Below are 16,338 nucleotides of genomic sequence, written 5' to 3'. Positions count from 1 at the left end.
AAACAAACTGAAAAGACTCCTGAATAGCTCCGGATGAGTGAAAAGAATTCTCACAATCGAAAACAATTATGAGACGATGGCATCAAGCTTGAAGTACACATCTTTGAGAGAACGGATAGGATATGGAGGAAAACTCTTCTTCGGTCTTCAAAATCTGAGAATTACGACGAGAAACACCACCATGAATTATTTAGACACTCTAGAAGAATCAAAAGCGAAGAGGTTGAGCCAACGATGAAAAGAATTTGAAAGATCTTGGAGAAAGACATTTGACTGATGACAAATCATTCTTACGTCAAACTTCGAAAAGAATTTGAGAATACCTCCGGAAAACTAAAAGAGTCAGGTAAGATCCTGGGAAAAGACCTGTGGGTTAGGGCCCACTCAAAAGATACACCGTTGAACGATTTAAAAGAGAGATTGCACAGGTTGAATTAAATGACTTGAATGAGATAACATTCTCGAAAGATCTTGAATGAATGAGAATAAACACTAGCATCTTTTGAGATATCTTCAGCACTCCAGAACAAATGAATAGCGAGAGGTGAATAAATAAGAGTCTTCGATAAGCACTTCCAACATGGAAATCATGCGAACCAAAGAAAAAGATATGATCAACACCGAAAGCTTGCATTGAAACCACCGGAGAAGGAAAAGAACGAAGAATGATGAACTTGAGTCTCCGTTAGAATCTTCCTGAGAATCACCGAATAAGAACATTGAAAGTAAAGAATGAAGAGACTTCACATCCATAAGATGGATACTTGATTAAGAAATCTGAGTCCTTGAAGAAAAAGGGTGGGAGGGCGGGAAAACAAAGACAACTTGGAACGGATGAAGCAAACACCATTGAGAAAACTTAGATTTGATCTTGCGGATGTTGAAAATGATCAGATCCACTTGAAGAGAAGCACATCAGTTGAAAAGGATTGACATGACAATCTCGATTATCATGAAGGATTAGTATTCACATAGGAGTATGAGAACACCGCTTAGGCAAGGTATGGAATCAACACTTGACTTTGAAGCAACTCAAATACCACAAATAAAAGAAAACAAAGGATTGGCTTGCAAAATAAGCCGGAAACAAACATATGATAGATCCCATATCGTATCATGTGTCTGTTGGAAAGATATCCTACGATATACTTGAATTCCCACTTATAAACTCCCGAAACTTTCTGGTTATGCAATCAGGTGTTGGGGATATAGGGGAAGCATAATATCTCACCCAAAACTAACAAATCCTACATCCAGTTGTATCCATCCTTCAACACATAACCAAGAAACCTTCGGAAATCGTGTATCTCAACCTTCGAAAAGCATCCGTTATACGAGTTATGGAAATACTCCCGAACTCCCGCCCCAGTACTAGGTGGCGTCGAGGTTATCTCACCAACAACTGCATAAAAGAGATTTTCGATGTCGGCGAAACTCAGGTATTCCAGAACTGCAACGATAAAATTGTGACGACAACACCTCGGACCTCAACTCCCCGGGACACTGCTACAACCCCTAAATGTCAGGAGGCACCAAGAACAATGTTCTCATCACAAAACCATCGGAACGATTCCAAGATACCCACGTGATCCTAATTTTTTTAGTGAAATTTGAGAAGAGAAGAGTCAAAACTCTACGTAGGAGGCCTCACCAAAGCGACGAAGGGACTGAGGAGTAAAAAGAATCCTACTCTTTGATATATATAATCCTATAAGACTCAAAACATTTTTCCTAGACTCAACAACGCCAGTGATTCGATCAAGAAGGGGGCTCCTAAGTCAGGGAAGGCTCTGATACCAACTTGTAACACCCACTATGCGGCTATATCTCCCACGTGTCGGAGCACGACTTAGAGGCATAGCCGCATAGTAGGCATGTCGCAAGAGGGGTAATCTTTACACATCCCATGTACTGAATAAGAAAGAGATAAAGAGTTGGCTTACAATCGCCACTTCACACAATACATAAATATAGCATTACATCATCCAAAATACAATCAAGGTCCGACTGCGGAACCAAAATAAAGACAACCCCAAATGCAATAGATCCCCGATCGCCCCAACTGGGCTCCACTACTGATCGTCTGGAAAGGAAACATAGTAACGTCCTGAATCCTCGTCGAACTCCCACTTGAGTTCGGTTGCGTCCCCTACACTGGCATCGTCGGCACCTGCATCTGGTTTTTGGAAGTAATATGTGAGTCACGGGGACTCGGCAATCTCACACCCTCACGATCAAGACTATTTAAGCTTATGGGTAGGAAAAGGTAGTAAGGTGGAGCTGCAGCAAGCACTAGCATATATGGTGGCTAACTTACGCAAATGAGAGCGAGAAGAGAAGCAAGGCACGGTCGAGAAGCTATAATGATCAAGAAGTGATCCTGAAACTACTTATGTTCAAGCATAACACAAGAACCGTGTTCACTTCCCGGACTCCGCCGAGAAGAGACCATCACGGCTACACACACGGTTGATGCATTTTAATTAAGTCAAGTGTCAAGTTCTCTACAACTGGATATTAACAAATTCCCATCTGCCCATAACCGCGGGCACGGCTTTTGAAAGTTTAAATCCCTGCAGGGGTTTCCCAACTTAGCCCATCACAAGCTCTCACGGTCAATGAAGGATATTCCTTCTCCCAGGAAGACCCGATCAGACTTGGAATCCCGGTTACAAGACATCTCGACAATGGTAAAACAAGACCAGCAAAGCCGCCCGATGTGCCGACAAATCCCGATAGGAGTCACACGTATCTCGTTCTCAGGGCACACCGGATAGGTCAAGCTACAAGTAAAACCAACCCTCGAGTTGCCCCGAAGTGGCTCCGCAGGCTGCCCATTTCGGACCAACACTCAGAGGAGCACTGGCCTGGGGGGGGGGGTTAAAATAAAATGACCCTTGAGTCTGCAGAACCCAAGGGAAAAAGTCTTAGGTGGCAAATGGTAAAACCAAGGTTGGGCCTTGCTGGAGGAGTTTTATTCAAAGCGGTCTGTCAAGGGGTTCCCATTATAACCCAACCGCGTAAGGAACGCAAAATCAAGGAACATAACACCGGCATGACGAAAACTAGGGCGGCAAGAGTGGAACAAAACACCAGGCATAAGGCCGAGCCTTCCACCCTTTACCAAGTATATAGATGCATTAGTATAATAAAGATATAATAATGATATCCCAAAATAAACATGTTCCAACAAGGAACAAAATCCATCTTCACCTACAACTAACAACGCTATAAGAGGGGCTGAGCAAAGCGGTAACATAGCCAAACAACGGTTTGCTAGGAAAGGTGTGTTAGAGGCTTGACATGGCAATATGGGAGGCATGATATAGCAAGTGGTAGGTATCGCAACATAGCAATAGAGCGAGCAACTAGCAAGCAAAGATAGAAGTGATTTCGAGGGTATGGTCATCTTGCCTGCAAAGTTCTCCGAGTTGACGAAAGCTTGATCCTCGTAAGCGTACTCAACGGGTTCCTCGATCACGTAATCGTCTCCCGGCTTTACCCAAGGCAAGAACACAAGCAAAGGAAACCACAATCAACCACGGTGCAATGCGCAAGCAACATGATGCAAAACATGGCATGATATGCGGGATGTGATATGCAATGCATATGCGAGCTCTGGAAGGAAAAGATTGAACCAGGCCTCAACTTGGCAAACCAAGTGTGTCACTGTAAGGATGAGTTGATTTCGATCGAAATCGATATAAAGATCACCGGAATCGGATGAACGGTTTGCAAATGGCAAGCAAAACAAGAATGGCACAATTCTGCGATTAACAGCATGATGCCACCTAGAATGCAACAATAAACTAAGCTACTGCACTCCAACATAGCAACAAAGCACATGGCAGTGATCTACTCAAGATTCTTGACAAAAGATAAACACTAAGCTATGGCTAAATCACACAAGAGCAGGTTCAAACAAGCATGGGAAAAGTGCAAAAGATATCAGCATCACAGACTTAGAGAAAATACTAACATGCCAGGAATTAACATCAGGAAGACATGTTTAGAGCAAGCTAACAACATGCTACAGGAACAGGACATAGCAAACAAAGGCATGGCATGAATCTACTCAAAGCATATAACAAAAGTCCCTTACTGACCATAAGACAAAAAGGATCATAAGATAAGATGGCACCCATGTAAACATAGCAAGTTTTGATAACAGATTCAGACTTAGCAGAGAACTGAGCATGGCATAATCAGAATTATGAAGGCATGTTTGCGAGCTCGATGCACTCAACACAAGGCATTACATGACAAGCTAAGCATAGTACCAGGAAGAAGACATGTTCAAGAAGCTAACCATGGCAAGAACAATCTCATAGCATGCATGGATCAACTACAACAACCTTGGCAAAATTGATTAACACGTAAACAATCTGCCAGGAACATTTTATAGCAAAAGTAGAGCAAGATTGAGTCATGCTAGGGTACTCCATAAATGCAAACAGGGATATGGACGGATAGAGCATAACCATATGTTAAAATCATCCTTACTGAACATACTCAAAAGAAGCATGGATTTCTCTGTAGCAACATGAACACATGGCATAAAAATAACAGCAGAGCAAAGACTTAGTGAAATTCTAAGTCCCTGTAATCAACAATATCACGAGAGCTACTTTGCATGCTTGTGCTAGTCACCACATTGATCACAAAAATACATGGCATACACCCCTGTAAAGATGGCATGGCATAGCCCAAAACACATGTAGGGCTCATAGCCATATGCAGCACACAATAATCATGGCAAAAATGACAAATGCTCATAAACTGATAAGAATCAGGAACTAACATTTTATAGCACTCTTGCAACAGTCATTTGGGCATCAAGATGGATTCAAACAAGCATGGCACAATGGAACAAAATGAAGAGCACATCCAGATGAACATTTTGATATATGGCACGCACAAAACGAAGCTACGATGACAAAGTTATGGCATGATGAATAGAGTTAGAAAAAGTTAGGGACTTAGGGAAAAACGGGTCAACCTAGGGTTTCACATCCAGATCTGGCACGTGAACCGAGGATGGTCGGGGCCTTCGCCGGAGTTGAGGGACGCGGTGGCCGGCGTCGTGGGAGCTCGCCGGGGTTGGGGCTGGAGTGGGAAGGCGACGATGTGGTGGAGGCTGCGAGGCGGCGGGTGCACTCCGGCGATGGCGCGGCCGAGCGGGCCGGCGGAGGTCGCCGGGAAGCTGGGCAGCGAGCTCGCCGGCGTGGAGGAGCGGCGCGGGGAGTCGGGGCGGCGGGGCGAGGCGCGCGGGCTGCGGGGGCGGCCGCGGGCCACGGCGCGGCGCGGGTGGCGCTGCCACGTGGCGTCGTCTCACTGGTGCAGTGTGGCGGCGGGTTTCGTCCGGCGGCGCGCGGACATGTCCGCCGGGCGAGAGGGAGGAGAAGACTAGGGTTTCGCCCGAAAATTTCGGAGGGGTGCACATATTTATATGTAGCGGGAGCTAGGAGAGTCCAAATGAGGTGTGGTTTTCAGCCAAGCGATCGTATCGAACGGCCGAGAGGATGGACGGGGTTTGGATGGGTTATTGGACCACTTTGAAGGGTGTTGGGCTGCAACACACACGAGGCCTTTATGGTTCCCCGGTTAACCGTTGGAGTATCAAACGGACTCCAAATGGCACGAAACTTGACAGGCGGTCTACCGGTGGTGTACCAAGGCCACTTGGCAAATCTTGGTCCATTCCGAGAAAGTTTAACACCCGCACATGAAAAGAGGCAAAAGGGGGCGCTGGAGGACATAGGAGTGTCGGATTGCAAAACGGACAACGGGGAAGATGCTCGGATGCATGAGACGAACACGTATGCAAATGCGATGCACATGATGACATGATATGAAATGCATGACACGCAAACAAATGACAAGGCAACAACAACGAATAACTGGAAGACACCTGGCGCAACGGTCTCGGGGCGTTACACCTCCTCCATGGGATTCCTGCAAAAGCAACACACGAAGAGAAGACTCAGGGATGCAAAGTTTGTTAGCTCTCATAAGATATCCATCTTTGATGTAAAAGCGTTCCCAAGATGTATGCTTCAAACACTTGGCATAGGGAGTAGAAAAAGTTGGGTCATGCGCATACAAGTCTTTTATGTGCTCAAAGCCAATGACATCCAATTCAAGTTTAGTAACAAGCATGCATATGCGGGAAAGGGCATCCGCCACAATATTTTCCTTACCTTTAATGTACTTGATGACATAAGGAAAAGACTCTATGAACTCACTCCACTTAGCATGACGCTTGTTCAACTTGGTTTGACCCTTAAGGTATTTAAGCGTTTCATGATCGGTATGAATGATAAATTCATGAGGGCGAAGATAGTGTTCCCATTCATGCAAAACTCGCACTAAAGCATATAGATGTTTGTCATAGATGGGGTAATTGAGTTGCGCTCCGGAAAGTTTCTCACTAAAGTAAGCTATGGGGCGCTTCTCTTGCGTTAGCACACCTCCTATGCCATTACCACTGGCATCACAATGAATATCAAAGGGCTTGTCAAAGTTGGGTAAAGCAAGCACATGAGCATGAGTAAGCAAATTCTTAAGCTCATTGAAAGCGGTATCTTGGGATGGTCCCCAAACAAAAGGTGCATTTTTCTTGCTCAAAGCATGCAAAGGTGAAGCAATGGTGCTAAAGTCCTTCGCAAATCTACGGTAGAAGTCTTGGTAGACGATGTTGGAGTCATTGAAGCTTGGGTGTTGGAGAAGCCATATGTCTTGGATGAGAACTTGGCATAGTTGAAATCATCTTGTACTTGACGTTCCGCCTTGGTAGCTTGATGCACTAGCTCGATGAGGTTCGAGTATGGTTGGAAGTCGGCGATCTTCTTGATAGGATGGTTGAGTCCATTCAAGAAACGTGCCATAGTTTGCTCATCATCTTCCGTGACTTTGGTTCTTATCATGGCAATCTCCATTTCCTTGTAGTACTCTTCAATGCTCTTGGTTCCTTGCTTGAGTAGTTGGAGTTTCTTGAATAGGCCGCGGTTGCAGTAGGTAGGCACGAAGCGTGCTCTCATGACATCCTTCATTTGCACCCAAGTAGTGATGGGTGGTTCACCTCTTGCCTCACGACGCTCGATGACTTGTTCCCACCAAATGAGGACTAGTCTTGGAACTCAAGGGATGCCATCGCGATCTTCTTCTCTTCGTCATAGTTGTGCAAGCTGAAGATTTTGTCGACCTTCAATGCCCATGAAAGGTACTCTTTGGATCGTTGCTTCCATTGAATTTGGGCATGGTGAACTTTAGCTTGCCGTAGCGTTGCTCTTCATTGTGTTGGGGTCGGGGATGATGCCGCCCATGTTGTTGATGATTGTCAAATTCGTTGTGCTCTTAGCGAGGAGGGTTGTCGACCTCATGTTGCCCTTGTTGTGGAGGATTTCCATTGTCTTCATGCTCTTGGCGAACTTCATGTTCTTGGCGAGCTTGTGGAGGTACTTGTCGAGCTTGATGTTGCACGCGAGCTTGATATCTTCGTTCGTGAACTTCTTCGCGAAGTGCTTCTTCATGTTCACAAGCTTGTCGGCCTCGGTTGGCTATGGCTCGACTTGAATCTCGGAGGGCACGATGCGCCTCAAGTGCTTGAGCTTCACGGAGTTGTTGTTCTTGGTGTTGTGCCTCGGCATCTTGTGCATCTTGGTGTAAACGCGCTTGCTCTTCCTCTTCATGTTGGTGTTGTCGTTGCCGTTCTCGTGCTAGCGCAAAATCTTCTTGGGTTTGACGTTGCCGGTGCTCTTGAGAGTCGTTGTCACAGAGAGGATTGAGGTTGGCTTGACGATCATTGTGCGCGGCACGTCGAAGAGTGTTCGATGTCGGTGTACTTGAGCCGGAGAGGGTGAAGTCGGAGTGACGACTTGAGCGGCTCCGTCTTGATGAGGACGAAGTGGAAGAAGAGCGGTTGAGCAACAAAGCACGAATCTCATCCATTCTTGCGTCGTTCTCTTGCTTGTGATCGTCGAGCTTGTGGTCGAAGTAGTCCCTTGTACGTTGCTCGGAGAGTCACAAGTCGGCGGCGAGGTTGTCGATGCGTTCACGCATTGCTTGTTGCTCTTGATGCAAAGCACGTTGTGCACCAAAGAGGTGGCTCTTGGTGATGTAGGAGTTCATGTCGTCATCGTGCTCAATGAAGAGTGGGTTGGTAGATGTACTTGGCCTATCCATCATTCCAAGAGATAAATATGAGTGGTATAAAGAGAAGAACGTATACCAAATGTACCTTGACCGAAGTTGAAGGTGGATCAATGATCACTCCAATGTGGACAAGGAAATAACACAATTGGTACCAATTCTTGTCGGTTTCTCACACCTACACAAGTAAAAGCTTATGGTGGAGCTTGGTTAGGATGGTGGCACAAAATTTGATGCAATTGTAAGTGAGCTTCAATAATGTTAGAAAAGATTCGCAAGTTTGCAATGCAACAAGTAGACCAAGCAATATACGGTACACGGAAACACACATGCAAAAAGATAAGTGGGGTCGTGCAACCAAGGATGAGGCAAAATGTGGAATCCACAAAAATGCTCTTGTTGCACAACACTAGAGAGACGCTAGCACAATTGCACAATAGGCGGATACGAAGACTTGTGCACAACCTACTAAGCAAAAATGCAACGACTTTTATCCCAAGTATGCTCTATGTATGGTGTTTCGATGATATGATCCAAGATGATCTAGTATGACAATCTTAATGTTGTATGATGCTATGGTTCTTGCTTAAAAGCTCTTTGCTTATCTTTCCCTTTTGCTTAAAAGCTTGTTTGGCTCCTTGTTGTTTGAGCTCTTTTCTCATGCAATGCTTCACGAACCAAGATATCAATTGTGTATGCGATGACAACCTTGTGACACAAGAGATGATACCAAGATATGCACCGATGATGTATGTATGCTATGGGAAGTATGATCACTAATGTGCATAAGTCACTTTGACGGCAATACTCAAAGGCTAGTCTCGATGGGTAAACGAGGCAAAGGAGTAAGGCTATGATGGCCATCAATGTAAAGGAAAGAATGATGTATCACGATACCAAGACGAAGTTACCGTTTCTTGGTTCCTTGTCCGTAAGCAAGAACAGATGACGGTGATCCAATGAGTAGCACGAATACCAATATGATGTTGTCGAGATGGTCATTATTGATGACGCGTCCGTGGCGAAGATGAGCAGCGGTGATGTTGATGTCGAACCGTACCTAAATAGCCGAAACATAATAGGACACGGAACCGCAACTCAAATTCTCAAAGCAAAACATGACAAGGTTGTCGGAGTTGGTAGTGGTAAGCGATGGTGGTGTATGTGGTATATGGCGGTGCTATGCGGAAGTGGTGGTGGTATGCGGAAGTTTATGTGGGCACCGGGACAAAATTGGGCAAAATATGGATGGAAAACGGGCGGTGGAGAGGAAGTGATGCTGCCAGGGGGCGGATATCCAGGCTTGATGGAAGGATGTCCGGGGTGCCGGATGTCCGGGCTGTCAGGGCGGATGTCCGGGCTCTGGATCCATGGACGAACGTGATGAACACCGCGTGGAAAGGTCAAATCCGGGCAAAATTCGCAGAGATTTGTGGATGGAAATTGGGGAAAAGTGGATGGAAAGCTAGATCTACATGCAACACACGAAATCCGCGGATCAAATCCAACAAAACTTCATCACACCAACAAATCACAAAAAAATTGGGGCTATTTTTGTGGGGAATTTTAGAATTAGGGACAAAATCAACAAACGCTAGGCTAGAAACACAACGGGGAGGCTCCGAAATCGTGATCAATGTGGCTCTAGATACCAAGATGGTGTAGGGTAGGAACCCTAGGGGCCGATATTTCACGAAAGGAGCGGATCCTGCGAAGAACACAAGGAACACGAGGGGGAAAACGAAGGAAATCACGAGGGGAAACATGGGAGAATCACTAAAACCAACAAGAAATAGTCACACATATGCTAGATCCTCGAGTACATAAGAGATCACATGATCCACGGTCAACCAGGGACGATACAAAGGTAACCGGTCTTCTCCGTGAGGAGGTCTTGAGGTTCTTCCCGTAAAGGGGTCTTGAATCCGCTTGGGGGATCTTCTCCGAGGAGGCGCGATCTCCGAGGAGAAGGTAACCAAGTGGATGAGCAAAGCTCTCACACGAAATATGAGCTAATCCTTTGCTAACCCTAAAACGTAGGTAGGAGAAGAGTATATATAGTCTAGGTGGGCGAAGGGGTACACGGGCCTCGGGCCCTTACACTGTGCGCAGACAGGGGAGGCCGGACGTCCGGGTGTCGAGCCGGATGTCCGGGCTTTCGCGGAAGGCCCGATGTCCGGGCTGGAGTGGCCGAATGTCCGAGATGGCGGGGGCTTCCTTCTGTTCTCTGTTGCAGCTTGTCCGGATATCCGGGCGAGAGGCCGGATTTCCGGGCCGGGGCCGGACGTCCGGGCTCAGGCCGGATGTCCGGGGCCTGGAGATGTCCAGCGGCTGGGAGGTTGCTGTAGCGGATGCCTCCAGCGGCCGGATGTCCGGACCCTGGAGATGCCTTCTTCTCCTTTCAGCGTTCCTCTTCATCCGTGGACTTGGCGGCTTGTCTGTCTTCACGTGCATCTTCGGGAGGGTCCTCTTGGTACCTGACCATGCACAACATCTCGGACTTAGGTAGTATCGTAGTAGCCATGTCTCGAGGGGATCATAAGCAATATCACTAAGGAAAGAAGTCACCTCGGTCTCGAGAGCTCTAGCTCTAGCTCGAGTCATGGGTCCTCTTGGCACTTCGTGAGACGATGGTGGGTCCTTCGGGATGACCGTAGGATGCTCCGCATCAATATCAAAAATCGTAGAAGCCTGACAACAACCCCTAGACCCTAGACACTCCCGTCGTCCAACCAAGGTCGGGTAGACAAGTGAGTTGTCCCCAAGATCGGCCCAAGAAGGAGAAGGGGGCAAGGAGGGAGGAGGGGTGGGGGACTTGTGAACGGCCGAAGGAATGAACTCACACCGCCGCTGCCGCTTGAGGACTGGAAAACCCTATTCGCGAGACCCTAGGGGAGAGGGGGAATCTCTTCACGCCGCTAATAGGTGCGTAGGGTTTTTCTATTGAACACAACTATGAAAATTGAACGTATCTCTATTGCTAGCTAATAAATTCACTCTTCCTCCAAAAATAAAGTAAGTGGGATCTTTCTAATCTAATTTGAACTTGGATTCAAAAGAAAGCGGCTAGAATTTACTTCCTTTGATGCTTCCACTTTGGTTTACTGGTTGTACATAAAGCTCTGATCAAACTTCCCTACCCTTGCTCCATGTTGGACGGAACATATGTCCATGCGCAGTTTGATCCTGACTGACGACACCTACCCGAACCTGGGTAAACCTTGCCTCCTGTTACCATCGGGTCAAATCATCTAAGGTAAGATACCCTACCGAGGGATCTACCGGATCTAGCTCTGACATTATCAGCCCCACGGCCTCCTCCATTTGCACGCCCGCCACAACCTCCTCCCCCACCTCTCAGTTGGAGCAAGTATGAAGGGGGCCCATTCAAGTTTCGTTTGATCATGTTCACCACATCTGCATTCCTCATGCCATTGTCCCATTTTTTCACATGCATGACAAAAAGTTGGGAGCTTTTCGAACTTCACTTGATACTGCTCCATCACACCACCCTTTGTAAAACCAAACAAAACGTGTCAATTTTTTTTACTAACATCCAATTTAAATCTCACTCCGATGAATTGACCAAGAAAGCCAGTTGGTAAGGAACTTACACCTTCTGTACCTCACCTATCCTACTTGCGAAGTTCTCAAGGAAAGACTTACTTCTTAGCACCCGATCAAGCAATCTATGTATCTCATGCCAAGTCTCAAGCTTGTCAAGTTTACTTTTTCAGGACTTGAGAAGCCATCGTACTCTTATGCATTTCTTTCTTCCAGTTCCCTAGACAATTTAATTGAATTACAAATAAGTTGGAATTAACCCTCCTCCACACTATTGCTTGAGCTGAGCTCCATGTTGCCCTCATACCAGCTAACATGGCGTTATGACTGAAACTTCCTATCAAGAGATAACCCAACGCGAGCCACTTCGACTTGATTTCATCCACGTCCAATTCCTCATCCCAAACCATATCATCAATCTCTTCATCCTACATGTTTAGCCGCTCTAGCAACCTGGTGGCCTCATTCATCCTTGATCCTGAGAACCAATCCCTTCATGTGATTCCGTCATTGTTAAAACTTGTAGAAGCCTGACAACAACCCCTAGACCCTAGACACTCCCATCGTCCAACCAAGGTCGGGTAGACAAGTGAGTTGTCCCCAAGATCGGCCCAAGAAGGAGGAGGGAGAACTTGTGAACAGCGGAGAAGGAGGAGGGAGAACTTGTGAACGGCGGAGAGCCGGAAGAATGAATTCATGGCGCCGTCGCCGCTTGAAGACTGGAAAACCCTAGTTGCGAGACCCTGGGGGGGTCTCTTCATGCTGCTAATAGGCACGTAGGGTCTTTCTATCAAACAAAATTATAAAAACTACCCACAAAGAACACAACTATGAAAACGGAATGTATCCCTGTTGTTGATAGGTACGTAGGTTTTTCTATCGAACACAACTATGAAAACTACGCGGGGGAAAAAAGAACACAACTATTTTCACTCTTTATCCAAAAAAAAGTAAATGGGGTCTTTCTAATCTAATTTGAACTTGGATTCAAAAGAAAGCGGCTAGAATTCAAAAAAGAATTCACTTCCTTTGATGCTTCCACTTTGGTTTACTGGTTGTAGTACATAAAGCTCTGATCAACTTCTCCAGCACGGCATCAACCGGAGTCGAGGGCCGCAGCCTCGCCGGCAGGGATGCAGGGGGCAGGAAGGCTCCTCCTCGGCGCCAGAGGGTGACGGCGGCCGAATGGTGAGGGACAACCCGACAGTCGCCGCCCTCTCAGCGCTTCTTGCCCGCTCCGCTTCTCTGTCCGCCGCTGCGGCGCTCCACGCCCGCCTCCTCCGCTCCTCGCGCCTCTTCAGCCACCCCTTCCTCGCCAACTGCCTCGCCGCCGCTTACTCCCGCCTCGGCGCCACCCCTGCCGCCATCGCCCTGCTCACCCACGCGCCCGGCGGCGCAGCCAACCGCTTCTCCCACAACATCCTCCTCGCCGCACTGCTCAAGTCCCGTGACCTCCCGGCGGCGCGGAGGCTGTTCGACGAAATGCCTCTCAGGGACACCGTGGCCTACAATTCCATGATCTCCGGCTACGCTCAAAGCGGGCGCGCCGAGGAGGCGCTCCGGCTTGTGCGCAGGATGAGGGAGCTAGGCGTCAGGCCTAGCGCCTTCACCTTCTCCATTGTCTCGTCCGCGGTCTGCTCTGCTCCCCACGGGATGCAGGTCCATGCAGCTGCTGTCCGTCATGGCTCTGCCCAACACAATGCCGTCGTCGGCAACACGCTTGTCGACATGTATCGGCGTGTCGGCCTCTTGGAATATGCCATGCGCGTCTTTTGGAGTATGAATGAACTGGACATGGTTTCGATGAACTCTGTCATGTCAGTGTACAAGGATGATGGCCAGAGCAGTGCGGTGTTTGAGTGTTTCCGGTTGACTAGAAGCCATGGGTTTTCGGTTGACGAATGCAGTGTGTCAACGGTGCTTACCGCGTGCACAGATATCGAGGATTTGGCTAAGGGTGACCAGCTCTTGGCCCTCTGCGTCAAAACAGGACTCCTGTCAAATTCTATCATCTGTAGTGCTGTGATCGGCCTATTGTCCATGTCTGACAGACTACCTGATGCTGTCAGGCTTTTCGAGGGACTAACAAAATGGGACTCAGAAACATGTAACGCAATGATATCGTGCTATGCCAGGACTGGTTTGATGGAGCAAGCTCTGGGCCTCTTTGTGATTGCTCTGCGAAATGCTGTTCTTCCAACTGAGTTCACTTTTGCGAGTGTGCTGAGATGGAGTTCGTGTTTTGGTCTGATGGAGCAGGGCACCCAAATCCATGCGCTGGTATGTAAATGTGGGTTTGAGGATGATATGATTGTTGCCACTGCTCTCATTGACATGTATTGTAAGTTAGGTTCCTTGAAGCATGCCAGGAAACTCTTCGATAGTGTTTGTGTCAAGGATTTGGTGTTATGGAATACAATGATCATCGGTCTATCGCAGAATGGGAGAGGTAGGGAAGCTCTTGGAGTGTTTTGGTGGATGCTGGACTGTGGTGTCAAGCCAGATAGAATTACTCTTTTCGGAGCTTTATCTGCTTGTAGCTTGGGAGGTCTGGTTAATGAAGCAATGGATATAATTTCCCTGTTTAAAGCCAAGTACCATGTCGTCCCTGGTCTGGAGCACTATGCATGTGTGGCTGACATGTTAAGCCGTGCAGGATTGTTTAGAGAGGCAGAAGATCTAGTCCAGCACAAGTTGCAGAAATGTAATACTGCTGCCCTCCTCAATATTCTTGAGGCTTGCATGATTCAAGGGGATTTCGCCATGGCAGAGTCAATCGCAGAGAATATGTTGAAACTGAAGCCTCGGTCATCACTGCCATACACTGTTCTGGCTCGAACATATGGTGCAAGATGTAAGTGGGAAAGCATGGCCAGAATGTGGAGGTCAATGGAAGCTTTAGGTGCAAAGAAGGCTGGGGAATGTAGCTGGCTCTGCATCAAGAATGAAATCCATGTGTTTACATCTGAAGAAATATTGCATCAAGGAAGCGAAGCTACGTATGCAGTTTTAGATCTATTGTTCTGGGACATGATGGATGAGATCTCCATGATGGATTGCATTCATGCTCCTGGTTGTGTTGATATAATTCATACACAAGATCCCAAGGAGAGTAAGGGATTTGATTGCCTTCAGCAGTTCCTGGATTGCACTCTGTGAGCTGGCAACTAACGTAATTATTCAGCTAGGACCGTCTCAGAATGGTCATGTGGTTACCATGACCTGACAGTAAGGCAGCTTAAGCTGCGGATTGTTAAGCAGGCAAGCACTATGAGCATCAAGAAAAAGCCATTATCCCAAGAGGGTGCAGAAATCTGATCCTCCAGTATGTAGGCAAAGAACAGCAATCAGGTTTTACTTCGTGTTTATATATGGTGATGCGTATAGTATCTTGTCTTACAGATTGATTAATTTACTTGACGTCATGTTGTCTTACTGACTGATTAATTTACTTGACATCTTTTTGCTACAGATCTTGTACGCAGGTTGGTGGTGATCTCTTGTTAGAATTGTATAGGATTTTGCCGTCGGGCGGTTACTTAGTGTGATCTGATAGACTGTTACTCTATGTATATAATAGGACTTGCATGCCCTTGTCAATGCCACCACGGTCCACGGGCCAGAAGCGCATGTGGACAGTGTCCAGTTACGAGCAGGGCAGGCAACTGCCCTGAAGCACCTATGGGGTCATCTACAACTGATGCTAGTGATAAGCATTTGGAGAGCTACCTGACATGGGGTTTGACAGTATCATAATCAAAGAAAGGACATACCAAGTTTCCAAAGGTGCTGTCACTTCTTGCAACGTATCTTGGCAGGTCGATTCAGAAAAATAAAAAAGTACTAGGTTCTAATGTCAGGTATACAGTTCTATGCAGAACGTATTTTCAAGTATGCTGAGTGTAGGCCATCTTGCCTTGTGTTGGCACTAGTGTACATGGAGATATAGCTAGCAACCAGATGTGCACATGACGCCCTTTAGTGTTCACCGCTTGCTAATTACAGGTGTGGTGGTTGCTGCCAGATTCACTGATGATGCGTAAGTACCCACTGGCACAGCAACTGCAATTGTTTTATCGTATATCACAAACATGCACAGGTTTTCCAGTAATACATGTGTTGCAGGTTTTCCAACAGTGCATTCTAACATGCATAGGGTGGGAGGAATCAGTGCATTCGATATGAATCAGCCTGAGTTGGATTTGCTGTTTAATCTGGACTTCAGGCTGAAAGTGAACCTGGAGACATTTGGGAGCTGCTGCTTGCAGCTGGAGAAACATGCAGCGGTTTCACTAGAGATTGCCGGTTCAGGTTCATTGTGTCAATGGATGAAAAGATTCAAGCTATAGTGGTAGTGCCAGTGAGTTTTGCTAGAGCAAGCTATGTAGGGCCTACAGTTTTGCTGATTACTGATTATTCTTGTATATCTGAATGTTTGTGCGTTCAGATTACATAAATTATTCTTGTAAAGCAGTCCATTCATCTGTTTAAATTTGCACCACCGAGTTGGGAAACAGTATTCTGTCCTATGACAGTACCAGGGTTTAACTTATATGTTGCCAAGTATCCTGTGGGCAGATGAATCTGGCTTTTCAAAGATCTGTTGATGGCTTGTGTTCTTTA

At 46.8% G+C, this 16,338-nt stretch overlaps 1 protein-coding gene across 4 annotated transcripts; it reads left to right on the top strand.

The window, feature by feature from the left end:
• Positions 1 to 12,749: 12,749 nt before the first annotated feature.
• LOC125517132 (pentatricopeptide repeat-containing protein At1g43980, mitochondrial) lies at positions 12,750 to 16,320 on the top strand. Of its 4 annotated transcripts, XM_048682336.2 has the most exons (5): positions 12,750 to 15,066; positions 15,188 to 15,200; positions 15,296 to 15,501; positions 15,584 to 15,754; positions 15,841 to 16,320. In XM_048682336.2, the coding sequence occupies exon 1, from the start codon at positions 12,901 to 12,903 to the stop codon at positions 14,872 to 14,874; it is 1,974 nt and encodes a 657-aa protein (XP_048538293.2). In that variant the 5' UTR covers positions 12,750 to 12,900; the 3' UTR covers positions 14,875 to 15,066; positions 15,188 to 15,200; positions 15,296 to 15,501; positions 15,584 to 15,754; positions 15,841 to 16,320. The 4 variants fall into 4 exon arrangements, with proteins under 4 accessions (XP_048538293.2, XP_087380717.1, XP_048538285.2 ...); XM_087524591.1 differs by having other exon boundaries at positions 15,188 to 15,501; XM_048682328.2 differs by having other exon boundaries at positions 12,750 to 15,200.
• The last annotated feature ends 18 nt before the right edge of the window (positions 16,321 to 16,338 follow it).

Source organism: Triticum urartu, chromosome 1A (genome assembly GCF_056163025.1).
Source record: "Triticum urartu cultivar PI428250 chromosome 1A, HENAU_Tu73, whole genome shotgun sequence".
NCBI classification, from domain to species: domain Eukaryota; kingdom Viridiplantae; phylum Streptophyta; class Magnoliopsida; order Poales; family Poaceae; genus Triticum; species Triticum urartu.
This window is presented reverse-complemented; position numbering and strand designations above follow the sequence as displayed.

Excerpts from the sequence above, each read along its gene's own strand:
- LOC125517132 (XM_048682336.2), top strand. The coding sequence starts at position 12,901 with ATGGTGAGGGACAACCCGACAGTCGCCGCCCTCTCAGCGCTTCTTGCC.